This window comes from Sipha flava, unplaced genomic scaffold (genome assembly GCF_003268045.1).
Source record: "Sipha flava isolate LNK unplaced genomic scaffold, YSA_version1 0_pilon_pilon, whole genome shotgun sequence".
Taxonomy (NCBI): domain Eukaryota; kingdom Metazoa; phylum Arthropoda; class Insecta; order Hemiptera; family Aphididae; genus Sipha; species Sipha flava.
In genome coordinates this window covers 424,574-438,378 of record NW_020271713.1, presented here as the reverse complement: position 1 = coordinate 438,378, position 13,805 = coordinate 424,574, and the positions used below count along the sequence as shown (strand labels likewise).

Here is a 13,805-nt window from a genome sequence, read left to right as displayed (position 1 = left end):
TTATTCTATCTTATAAAATTTAAAAAAAATAACTTACCACAATTTACCTGTGATGGCTCACATAGGCGAACCCAGAGTGAGAGTATCAACATTTGAGTGTGCCCTGACATTTTTTGGTTATTTTTTCAAAATATAAAGGAGAGGCTATAAACACGTACATGTAAACCGTGTTATGATTTAAATTCTAAAAATAAAGGCATCGTTAATGATTTAAAATAACGATTGGCAAAATATACACGTAATTATTATTTCAACACTTGCAATATTACTTACAAAAAACTAAAATTTAATTAATGTGTATGCACATATATTCTCAATTGTAATCATTCAATTTTTTTATTCGCATTATTCACATTAGGGTGTGCCAAGGCACACTCGGCACACCTCGCAGAGCCGCCTATGATGGTTCTTGTATGAAAAAGTCGTATAAATTATTTATTTTTTTACTTTAGTTTGTGTTCATAATTTTTATTATAATTAATATTATCCAAAAAACTCAAGAATACTAAATAAAATACACACTTCAAATCAAAGTAAAAAATCATACAAAACGTTTGTGATACAGATAATAATAAAGTAATAATATTGGTTCATGATTTGTCAATGATAAAAATATATTATAATAATATTGAAAATGTTGACGCAAAAAATCTTATCAGCATATTTACATGAATGGCTCCCACGGTTGTAGATAATAATATTATTACTTATAACCATGCAGACTCTAAATAAGCGTGTAATATGAGGGGTTATCAACCAATATTTTAAATGTATAGGTAGAGTAAGAACTCGCAGGGGGGCAGCCGCCTACCTTGCCTCTTCCGTAGTACCGCCTATGGCCTGAAATATTTACAAGACCAAAATTAAACTCATGTCAATTTTGATCTGTATATTACCTGTAATAATGCAATAATGAAGTACAAACAATAATGCGAAATAATAAATAATGGAAAAAAAGTAATGGGTAGTTAAACATTTACCTATATAAAATCATTATTTATATATTTTTATTTTATCTTATACCTAGATCTACATTAAAATTATTCAAAATACATATTATAACTTATAATATAGGTACTAATTTAAATTCATGTAATTTTACTATCCTTAGATGAAACTAAGAGCATATAAATTTTACTGATCGACAACTAATTTTTTATTTACATTTTTACTAAATGAATTCTTGGTTAAGAATTTTCCTTTTTATGTATACTTCAGTCAGGTAAGTCTGAGTGAAATTTGTCAGTGATTCGATTTCTGCTTTTTTGTTAAGTTTATGTAGCATCAAAACCTTTATTAAATAATTTTTACATTAATTTTTTCATATGTGTTATTGTATTTGTATAATATATCAAGGAATTTGATTTAAATTGATTGTGTTATGAAAACAAATTTAAAATGTGCAGTAAATTATTATTTTAATGATACATACCTGTTGTAAGAGTTTTTTATTAGAATTTATGTAAGGTCTTTTCAAAAGTGATTTTACTCGGGCCTGGTCTAAATCAGTTAATGAAATACTTGTTAAATTTAATGATTCAATATCTGTTGGATAGACTCCCAGCCATTTTATTGATGGAACACTGAGCATGTCATTTTGATAAAACATGGTCTATACATTAAATTAATTAATCATTTAATATTTTGGATGAAAAGCCTAATATATATATATATATATATATATATAGCTTAATATTCGAAATTGTATTTATTTAACACATGAGATAATTGGGTACTTTATCATACTTAGAGTAACCTGGGGTATAATGGCGCACCTAACATTTAACAGCTATTATGTGGTAGCATACATGTTTTAGAAATATTATTAAATTGTTTTCCTATCATAAATATTACGTAGATTTTAATTTTCCGGTCAAAAGTTGATTTTACCAAAGCAAATACCAACAATTCTAAATAATTAGAAATTATAACAAATGCGTCTTTTGACAACATTATTGGGGTAAAAGTGCGCACCTGATGGGGTAGTAGGGCACATGCTAAATTAATTCATAAAAATTTAACAGTTTTCAAATTAACATGTGAGCTATGGTTATCAAGAATAAGAAGAACTGGAGAATCTGTGGCGGCAACATTATTTATAGCGTGTTTGTATTGTTTTCTCGATTCGTTGTTCTCCCGATAGCGAAAACTATTTCGGAACTAGAATATTCTAGATATACCGCCGACCGGGCGGCGATCGACTGAACGTATTAGCGTTCAATTAGTGATCATCCGTGAACCGTGAAACGCTCTTCCGACATGTATATATAAATTGTTTATGTGTGTATTTTTATTAATGTAATATAACAGTATTATTATTTGAAGTAAAAGAATAGTCTTTCTTCATTATTAATACTTAAATACCGACAAATCCACACTTGATCTTGTATGTTTTTGAAAGTGAACTAGCCATTGAATAAATAAATCTGTATTAATATAGCCAATATCTGATATCGTTCCTAATGTCTTAGGTGCAACATCTAGTAATTCTACTTTCATTATTTTCCTTGAAAATATAAGGGCAGGTGGCACATATTTCACTTGCACTGAAACAACATACATCAGTTAGGAGTTCCCCTCTCTCTGCAGCAACTGTTTTTCCGACTATTTTTTTTTTTTACCTTTTGTCGATATAACTTTGGGTACTTTATTTGGAACAGTTGACATGCCTGTTTCATTCATGTTTAAAATCCTACTTGGAGGAAATTGAAACTTTTGATACATATATTTTAAGTTGGAGTAATCTGTACACGATTAAATCCCATCATACGAACAACACTTGTTTTCTATGGAGTACGTATCGATAAATTATGTCGTTTTAAAAATGAAGCCACCCAATCATACCCAGCTAACTTATTTTGATGGTTTAATTTGTGGTTTAACTTATTTAGATCTGCAAACTGATAACCAATCTGCTGTAGTTTTTTAAATGACAGCCAAAAAATCGATTATCAGGTGAAGTATAATTATTTAATAAATATTACATATTATTATTTAATCATTTGTTATTACATCATAAATATAATATGATATAATGTACCCATTAGTTTAAATAAATAAATAAATAAATAAATAGATAGGTATAATTAAATTTTTAAAAATTCATTTTGAAGCTATGATAGAAAAATTAAATGTTTGTGTAAGAAACAGTGTTCGACTTTTGGGGGGACGCAAGGGGACGGAGTAACCCTTCTAATTTTTAGAAATTTTAGCGTCCCCCTACTATTAATACGTTATAATTATAACGCTTAACAAGTTTTAGAGACACAATTTTTTTTTAAGCAAACAGAGTCCCCCTTTAATTTTGCCAAATACTGCGCACTTTTACCCCAAAATTCACTACGCCATTTTACCTCAATATGATTTTCTGCATAAACAGTATTGTAGTATATTCAGTTGGTATCATATTAATATTTTACTAGTATTAACGTTTAGTCACCAACTTGTATTTAACGAATACATATAAAAGCAACATCTAACGCAGCGGTCCCCACTACGCGGCTCGCGGGCCGCATGTGGCCCTTTAGTAACTTTATTACGGCCCGCACTAAAATTAAATTGTTCATTCTAAAATCCAAAATTCTATAAACAGTGAATAAAAGAACGTCGCTTATTATCTTATCATTTTTATTTATTTTGTCTTTCTATTTTAAACTTGTATTGAATTACCACTTGGACAGATAAGTAGGCACCTACGGGCTACGATTGTGAGTTTATTTATTTCCACACAGTTTATCCGTTATCGCTTATTGTCCGTTTGTATTTTATCCCGTATTGTCGTTACAATATGTAATTCTGTGCTTCTAGCATCGTGTGTTCTAGTTTCTGTGAGTAAGCTGTTAATTTTAATTCTTTATGATGGCAAAACGTAAGATCGAAGATGAACACAGAATATTTCAAGACAGTTGGGAGATTGAATTTTTCTGTATTTCTGGTAAGAAACACGATGCTTTATGTTTAATTTGTCGTAAAACCATAAATATTCCAAAACGTTATAATATTAATCGTCATTACACAACTCACCATACTGAATTTTCTAAAAATTATCCACGCCCATCTAAAATAAGAGAAGAAAAACTAATTGAATTAAAAAAAGGAATTTTTTCTGAAAAACAATCAATGTTACGGTTCACCAATAAAAATGAACTTGCTACAAAAGTATCGTATGAAGTAACACATATGTTAGCCAAACGCATGAAACCATTCTCGGATGCCGAACTAATAAAAAAATGTATGGAAACAGTTGTAAATACTCTGTTTTGTAATTTTTCCAATTTTAAAGAAATACGTGACCAAATTTCAAGTCTGCAGTTATCTGATGCTACATGTGTTCGTAGGATCGAACATCTTGGAAATCAAGTATTCGATTCAGTGATCAAAGAATTAAGAGATTGTCGATTTTTTTCTTTAGCATTAGATTCTTCAGTAGATATAAGCTCTACTTCTCAATTAATACTTTTTGTTAGATTTTGTTCAAAAGATAATATTATTAAAGAAGACTTTTTGAAAGTCATACCGATGGAAAGCCAAACTCGTGGCGTGGATTATTTTGAAACAATTTCTACATTTTTTGGAAAAAATAAAATAGATTGGCAAAAGTTAATTTCCATATGTACAGACGGTTGTCCTTCAATGGTTGGAATTAATTCTGGTCTTGTTACTCTTATTAAGAATAAAATTGAAAAACCAAAATTAATCAATTTCCATTGTATTATTCATCAAGAAAATTTAACATGTAAATTTCCAAATGATTTTAGTGTTGTCATGAATAAAATAATTAAAATCGTGAATTTTATCAGAGCTAGAGATTTAAATCACCGAAAATTTAAAGAATTTCTTTCCTAACTAAATTCCCAATACAGTGATATTATGTTTCATACTGAAGTGCGATGGCTAAGCAAAGGTAAAGTCTTAGAACGATTTTTTTCCCTTCTTGAAGAAATTAAATTATTTATCCACGAACAAAAATCTGAATTTCCTGAAATAAACTCATTAGCATTTTGGTACAAACTTGCATTCTTTACAGATGTAACTCAAAGTTTAAATATACTTCAAACCAATCTGCAAGGAGAAAATAAACTTATCACTCACATGGCCAGTAAGATTTTTGCTTTCGAAGAAAAGCTCAGAATGTACATTGAAGAAGTATCTGAAAATGATTTTTCAAGTTTTCCCAAATTTGATTTAATGACGAAAGAAAATACAATTTTTTCTGATGAAGAAAACCTAACTCTGAAACCTCAACTGCTTGAACTATTAGGCACTTTAAAAAATGAAATGAATAGTCGTTTCAATGATATTAAAAACTTAAGAAATTCATTTCGATTTATTGAAAATCCGTGGGCAGTAACTACAAAAGAAATATTTGAAATTAATATTATGAATTGTCATATTGGTTTATTGAAAAGTGAATTAATTGACTTACAGCAAGACATAACATTAAAAGATATTTTTAATGGTAAAAATAATACAATGGAATTTGGAATACACTTGAGGACCATCAATATCCTTCCCTTTTATCAAACGTAAAAGGTATTCTAACATTTTTTGGATCGACATATTTATGTGAGGCGGCTTTTAGTAAGGTAACATTTATAAAAAACAAATACAGAAATCGTTTGAGTGATGTGCATTTGGACGATTTACTGCGGTTGTCAACATCAAATACTACCGTAGACATAAACAAAATTATAAAAGAAACAGAAAGATACCGTCCATCAACATCAAAACAACATTAAATCAAAAAAATTAATTTTAATTATATAAATATAAATATTACTCTAATAATTTAAAAAATATATAAATTTAATATAATAATATGAATAATTTGTATTTTGTATAAAATAAACTATGAATTGAAATTTAAAATTATAATTATAAATTCCAGAAAAACATTTATGTCATTCACGTACTTTTTCCTACAATACCCTTTCATAACAATATATATAATTTTTATGTTTTTAATTATTAAAAAAATAATTAAAAATGTATGCGGCCCACAAATAATTTTCAAAAATTACATTTGGCCCATTCTACAATCCTAGTGAGGACCGCTGACCTAACGTGTCGTTATATAGTACACATTACTACTTCTATACTACTCAAACATGGGTGTAGCGAGGGTGGGGCAGGGGGGGCACTTGCCCACCCCTGCGCCACAAACTGAATTACATTTTTTTATACCAAACGTGTAAGTTTTACATTAAAATCAAAAATTAAATAAGATATAATTCTAAAAATAGTTTAGCGGGACCGAGTGATATCTACACGTGTAATCGTTTTGACGTTTTATGTGTTATCCAATGGTCTATCTGTAGATTATTTGAATTACGAGTTTAACACTAATCATTTTATGTTTTTGCCCCTCCCTTATTCAAATTTTAGCTACGCCCATGTACTCAAATATTATATCAGACAAATACAATTAATACTTTATCTTAGTGTTGGGCGTAATCGAGATATACGATCGAGTTATCTCGATTATGAAAATTATAATTCGATTGAATACCGGAGAGATTATTTCGAGTGATATTTGGTTTATTTTAAAAACAATGAATTCTTATTATCGAAATGTGTATCGAATGAAAAAATATTTTGAATGATTTTCATGGAACGAAGAAGTGAGGGAGGAATACTATTTTTAATATTCATAATCGAATAAGTAAATGCTAGTTGTTCACTTTGAGTCTTTATATTTTCAATTAACTCGTGAGACTGGTTGTTAGACAAATATTGATGGGCATACAATTATTCTTAGTTATTTATATTACTTATAGCTATAATTTTTTAATTACTCAACCACAAAACAACAACAATTTCTTAGAACGTTTATAAATAAAATTATATTATATTTATATTTATATATTATATTTCAATTGAACGTTTCGAATGATTATTTCGAGACATCTCTCGATTATAAAAATGTCTCTAACGAATAATTCGATTATGCCCATCACTACTTTATCTCATATTGACGCCAAAACTTCAACAACTATTGAAAAAAATGTTTCATCACTTTTGGTTATGAAATCATAATCATAATAACAAAAATGTTTGACCAGATAAAAATTATTAAATTACTTATACGCAATAGTTCATTTTGCCCCATGTGCTTGTATACTTCAGGTTACTCTACATAAAGAATTTCTTACATTTGATCCAAATCTGTAAACGCACATAATTTCTATACCAAAAGGATTGGCATCCACTAAAGCTAATATTGGTATATTTAATTTACGAGACAGTTGTTTCACAAACAACCGGGTATTAATATCAGGAAATCCTTTACCCTAAAAAACAATTTAATATTTAGCTTTATTAATAATTGTAAATTTAAACCATATCAAATTACAATTTACAAGTCTTAAAACGTAAAGTAAAAGTAAAAGTAGATAAAAGTAAGTAAAATAATTTGATAAGCACAAATAGTAAAAATATTCATATTTATATGAAAATTATTTAAAATTTCTTTTGCTTTGCATTCAATTTTATAGTTATGCATATTGACTAAAAGAAATTATAAATTAAATGAAACCTGTCTTGACTGACGAAATTTAGGCGTAATTATACAATATTGTTATTACTATTGTTTTCAATTAAATTTACCAAAAAATAGATTAGGTACCTTCGACATAGATTATACAACGATTAAAATAATATACTTAACTCAATAAAAATAATACTTCGTACAAGGGAGTTTACTAATTGGGCTCTAAACATTTTAGGTCAATATACCAATTGCGCTCTAAATATTATAGGGTTTATTGACCAATTGCGCTCAAAACCTTTTACAAGACCCAAAGTAAACTTAGTTAAGTTAAACTTAGTAAGTTAGTTTTAATTATATAATAAATAAATAAACAAACCAATTTTTATTCGATTATAAATAAATAAATTTTTTTTTTTCTTCACATTTAACAAGTTACTTTTTGCTCGTCAATTATTCAAAATTAAGTTATCATTATAAATATAATAAAAATAAATAATACACTGATTTTTTTTTTTTTTGCTACTATTAATGCCTATAAATAAATCAAATTCAAAGTTATACCAATTACATTATCATTCACATTTAAACGTTTTTACAATATTAAATAAATTGTATTAACAATATTTTCATATCTGAAGGTAGGCAAATTTGAATAACACAATTGATACATTGACCGTAAAATATATTGAGCGTAGTTGATATATTAACCCTAAAGAAAAACTCTTTTTTAGGTGCATTTAGTCCATATCTACATACTATATACGTATTATATAAGTAACATAAATAAATCGAATTACATTTTAATATATAATTCGTAGTTTAAGATATATTTTTAAGTGTCGTGTTTCAATGCCAAATAGCTATTGTTTAAAAAAAAAAAAATTTAATATATATTATTTATAATAATTTATGGTTTATGTACTTAGACATAATTATGTTAAACTAAAGTAATATGCATGTTTAAACTTACAGTTATAATAATAAATGAGCATTCATTTTTTTTCAATAAACCTTCATTAATAATTTTTTGAAATGATGCGTTTTTTTCAATTATTAGAATATATTTCGCGGATGACTTAAAATCTTGTATTTCTAAAATATCTTGGGGTATTTGAATTCCTAAAAAAGACTCACGTTATAATATATTAGTACCAAATAATAACATAAATATATAATTCTAAAAATGATTACACCGTACAATTTCTAAATGAGATATTTTAAAAAATGAAATAAATTATAAAATATTGAAATTCTAAGTTTTAAATATTAAAATTAAGTTATGAATTATTAATTACTAGGTACAAGAATTTCAGTAACATATTTAAAATATTTATGAAAGACATATTTAAAGAATATCAATATGGAACTATAGTTTACAATGTGAATAAGTAGGTATTTTTTTGAATTTTAAAAATCAATATTTTAAATTATTATGAGTAAGCTAACTATTTATTATAGCTTTATTTTATTTTATTTAATTTTTTATTTATTTAACAACTAGTAGAGAAGTTTAGGGAAAAGAAGAAAAAATGATGCATGGTAAATATAGATTTAGAAAAGGCGTAAAACAGAGTCCCAAGAGAAATTTTAAAGTAGCCATAAATGAGAAAATAGGTCTCAAAAATATACAGTTACGAAAGACATACCGGGTGAGATACTATGATGTATGATGTTTGCTAATGATATAATTTTGGTAGGAGAAAATTTGGAATAAGTCAATAATAGATTGGATGAGTGAAGGTTAGCTCTTGAAGGAGAAAAGGATTGAGAATATGAGTTGAGGGTATGGGAGACCAATGATAATAAGTGATGTTGTGACAGGTGAAATTGAGAAATTTAAATATTTAGGATTATTTATATGAAAGGATGAGGGCTTTAAAATGGATGTAAAACATAGGATTAAGTATGGTTGGATGAAATTGTGAGAAACGTCAGGCGTTATTTGTGATGATGGAATTTCACAGAAGCTGAAAGGTACATTTTACAGGAGTGCAGTGAGACCAACTATGCAAAAATAATTCGAAGTTTTGGACAGTTGACAGGAGAATAGAACAGAGTATGAGTATATAATAAAAAAACACACATAATGGTAACACCTATACATTCCTCATTTCACTCAGAATCTATAACAGATGTACTGCAATTAGTGCTCTTCTTTTGTTGCGGGTAATACCCGAGTACCCAGGTATTACTGTATCCGGGTAATATCCGATTTTGTGAGTAATCAACGTTTTCGGGTATTGGGTACCCATTACCCAAAATGTTCAGGTACCCAAAAGTTTTTAATACGCATAAATGGTCAAGCTAAGATCTAACTGCTAGAAGGAAATTAGTATTACTTTATAATTATACAATTATACGAATAAGAAATATTCCTCTTTTAATTTAACAAAATTATGGTTTAAAAATAAAATGTTTAGTATTTGTTAAGTATTTTTAGTGATTTTTTAGTTTATTAAATAATAAGTTTATTAAAATATAATGTTAAATATCATGTTAAAAACTATTTTAAATCCTATATTAAAACCTAGTAGCTAATGGCTATAGTTATACCTTGTATGTGTAATAAGTATTGACAATCATACAAATATAGATGTAATGCAGCAAGTGCGACAATATTATATTGTTATCAGACAGCTGGTCATCTCTTGTACAAATTTTTGAGATGACTGTAGCCTATTGGTCAAGTAAATGACGAGTACACAAACCATAATGAGTACCCAATCCATAACAGGTATCCATAAATTTTGTAAATCGGGTAATACCCGTAAAACCAAGGTACCCGGGTACTCGGGTATCAAGAGCACTGCAATGGTATAAGCTTATTTTCTATATGTATATTAAATAATGATAGAATTTAATTTTAATGCAATAGAACTTCAACTATAATTAAAATCTATAGTTAATACTTTTAATAAAATTAATATAATGTAATTAAGAAGACATTTTGTATAGGTAGTTAGTTATTTATTATTTCTTACCTTCAATATTTTTAGAACAATCAAAAATCCTACCATTATACATATAAATCATTAGACTTCCTGCAACTAATCCATTAGAAGTTAATGTAATTCCTAGCTCCCAAGATTTTGTTCCTAACAAACAACATATATCAATAAGTGCTTTTCGGACAATGTAATCATGTTTGAATAGAGTCGTATTTCCATAGTACAGTTCCCTGAAATAGTAATTAAATATCAAGTTGTACACAATTTTTTATTTTTTAAAGTTACTCGATCATATTACAATTCTATTAAAAGTTGGGATATATTATATACAAATACACTAAAAGTTAATTTCACTGTTCATTTTTTCTTCGTACTTTGTTGTATTAAAAAGGATATAGATACGATTTTATTAGTAGTAGAATAAAAAGTCTACTATAAAAGTTATAATTATTAATTTTTAAAATCTGAAAAAATCTAGTATAGGCGTGCAGTATAAACTATTACATTTGCATAAAAAAAATGAATTTTAACCATAACTTGGTTAAATAAATAAAAATGAATGTTCCAAGTTACCTTGAGTTTCGGGTGACATGAAACGGTAAGGTGTTTTTAAATATTTTTGAGCATTTAACCTACAATACATTTTACTTGGAACATAAATAAGGTTTTTAAAAACATCTTTGTACATATGATAACCTAAAGAAGTCAATAGGTAACCTAAATATTATATAAAAAATAAATTAAACACATTCTTTTTTATGTCTCAAATAATATGAGTTTGGTGACTTAAATTTGGTCTACAAAAAAATGTTTTTATGATAATAGTTTGTAACATTAATTTCTGTTTAATGATAAGAAATATCAAAAAATATGATAAAATGTTTCTGATAGGAAATGTAACAACATAAAATATCATGAAAAGATAAACGATATGTAATCGAAACTCGAAGTTCTATCAAATTCAATAAAGAAAAATCATAGTATTCCAAGTCACCACTCAAGTTCCATTTCATCTGTGTTGGCGGTATATTATAAAACTATCACATTTTTTTATAAATGACTTTTTAATAAATATTAAATAGGTATCAGTCTGTTTAGACTAAAGTAAATTTAATCATAAATACCTATTCATAGACATAACTTGGAAATGTATTAGGAAGGGGGGCAAAAATATAATTATATATTATCAAACGAAAAGGGTGTCCGAGGCTAAACGCCGCTTTACTACCTACACATTATTATACTCGTATAAAATTATTCATTTTCCAACATTATGTTACATAAACGAAAATTTAAAATTAAGGTTTTAAAAAGAAATGTTATAATAATAGCTATAATCAGCTGTTTTGTACTTATTTTAAAACAAGGTATATTAAATGTTAGAAGGGGCACTGCCCCTTTTAATTTATTCTAGGGGAAATTTCCCCCTTGCTCCCCTCCAGTTTACATTCATATGAACCTATTACTATAATTTCGATTTATTTACCTTGTTGTACAAGAATTATTAGTTATTAAATTTTTATAAATTTTTGATAAAATATAAATTATAATTGTAAACTTAGTTCGACTTCGTTTGGTAGTAAACACTAATGTTTTAGTTATAAGTTGCTTATTATTACTGTAAACACGATTAGACCTGAAAATTAAAAATTATAACTATGACTTGTCTGACTTTAAACTTCTATATAGTTAACCTTATGGTTTATAGTATTATAGGTAATTTTTTATATTGGTAACTCACCAGCTAGAAAGTTTAGTTAAATCAATCATAAATTTATTGTTATTGTATAAGCTATTAACAATACTCAAAATTGTATTTTCTATTTGTATTAAAATCATTTTTGTTCTTTCCTTTCCATTAACACCTAAAACCAATATATATATCGTTTAATAAAAATTCGTTGAAATATTCGATTTCGTCAAACTTTAATAATTTAGTAATTCTCTTAAATCATTTTTGCGACTATTGAGTAATTTTTTTTTTTTTACAAAAAAAAAATATTATGAAAATTCTAGTGTCTAATTGTTATCATTTAAGCTTGAAAACTGAAAATTTGAATTTATGATTTTGTAAAATTAAACTCAAAAAAATATAATGAAGTTCAAATTTTTTTTTTTAATTAGTAATTGTTGCATATTAAGAATTCCGTTCCATTTTCAAGATTTTTTGTCAAATCAATTATTTTTTTATTTTAATTACGATGAAAACAAAAATTCGATTTTTTCGAAACCGGTATGCTGTAAATGTTGCCATTTATTTTATATTTAGTTATACTATAATGCAAATATAATACCCATATTACATGTAAGTCCCTACTAACTTTTTGAACACAGCGCTGTCTTCATGTTGTATGTTTATTTAATTATTATAAATCTCAAGAATGAATTTTGTTTGAAAGCTATATGTCTTCATAAAGATTCGATTAGGTATGATTTACATTTAATTGAACATCATAATACCTAAATCTTACTTACTTAGATAAGTAAGTATCAAGATAATAATGATAAAAAAAGTTTTTTTCAGAAATGCGCGAATATGATGAAGAAATATTTTCTGCTAGTCATCGACCTTGGTACTTCTACAGCATTATGGCTCCCGATAACCTAAAACGTGGTATTGTTAGAAATATACAAGCGGACGATTAGATTATTATTTCTTTGTTTCTCCGGTGCGCGAAACTGATGTTTTTAGTTTTTTTTTTTTAGTGGTGAGGTGATTTATCTATTATCTCTGCCTTCCCTCTTAAACATAATAATCATATTGAAATTATTATAAAAATAATTAATAACAATGATTAAAGACTGTATGAATTTAAATATACATATTTAATATTAACATACACTAAAATATTATATAAAAATTAATATTCAGACAATCTCGACGATAATTCGAACATGACAAAGAAAACGAACTGTAGTTCACAAAAACCTATCAGTTCTTGTCTGAATCTATCTCTATCATCGTTATTAAACGTGTACTTATAGCTGATAATTCGTTTATTTAAAATTGGAATACGGCCGCCGTTTAGACATATATTTTTAGTTTAAGCGGCAGCCGATGATCAGTCTTGTAAGGTGGGGGGTACTCAAGTAAAAGTACCTATTTGAATAAAAATATTCAAATACTTTTCATGTGCTCAAATACGTAATTTAATAATTTTTGAAAAAAATACTTGGACACAGTATTTTATATACTTCCCCAGAGTATCTGTAATTAAAATCAGATACATTTTTTTACTAATTTTATTTCAATTCTATCACGTTAAAATAATAAATTAATTTACCAATTATATATTTATATTATATTGTTAATATTTATCAACCATTTATCAGTACAATATAAATAAAATCAATATTTATTTGTAGTA

At 26.8% G+C, this 13,805-nt stretch overlaps 1 protein-coding gene across 1 annotated transcript; it reads right to left on the bottom strand.

The window, feature by feature from the left end:
• Positions 1-1,171: 1,171 nt before the first annotated feature.
• Positions 1,172-12,783, bottom strand: LOC112693208 (meiotic recombination protein SPO11). The gene is made up of 8 exons (XM_025568216.1): positions 12,759-12,783; positions 12,179-12,302; positions 11,924-12,073; positions 10,471-10,667; positions 8,460-8,608; positions 7,152-7,289; positions 1,433-1,612; positions 1,172-1,291 (listed from the first exon to the last, which is right to left on the bottom strand). The coding sequence occupies exons 1-8, from the start codon at positions 12,781-12,783 to the stop codon at positions 1,172-1,174; spliced, it is 1,083 nt and encodes a 360-aa protein (XP_025424001.1).
• Positions 12,784-13,805: the final 1,022 nt, after the last annotated feature.

Coding starts and splice junctions, on each gene's coding strand:
- LOC112693208 (XM_025568216.1), bottom strand. CDS start 12,783: ATGAAGACAGCGCTGTGTTCAAAAA. Junction 12,303..12,758: donor GACAGCGCTGTGTTCAAAAA/GTTAGTAGGGAC, acceptor TATTGGTTTTAG/GTGTTAATGGAAAGGAAAGA. Junction 7,290..8,459: donor GCTCATTTATTATTATAACT/GTAAGTTTAAAC, acceptor ATTGTTTTTTAG/GGTAAAGGATTTCCTGATAT.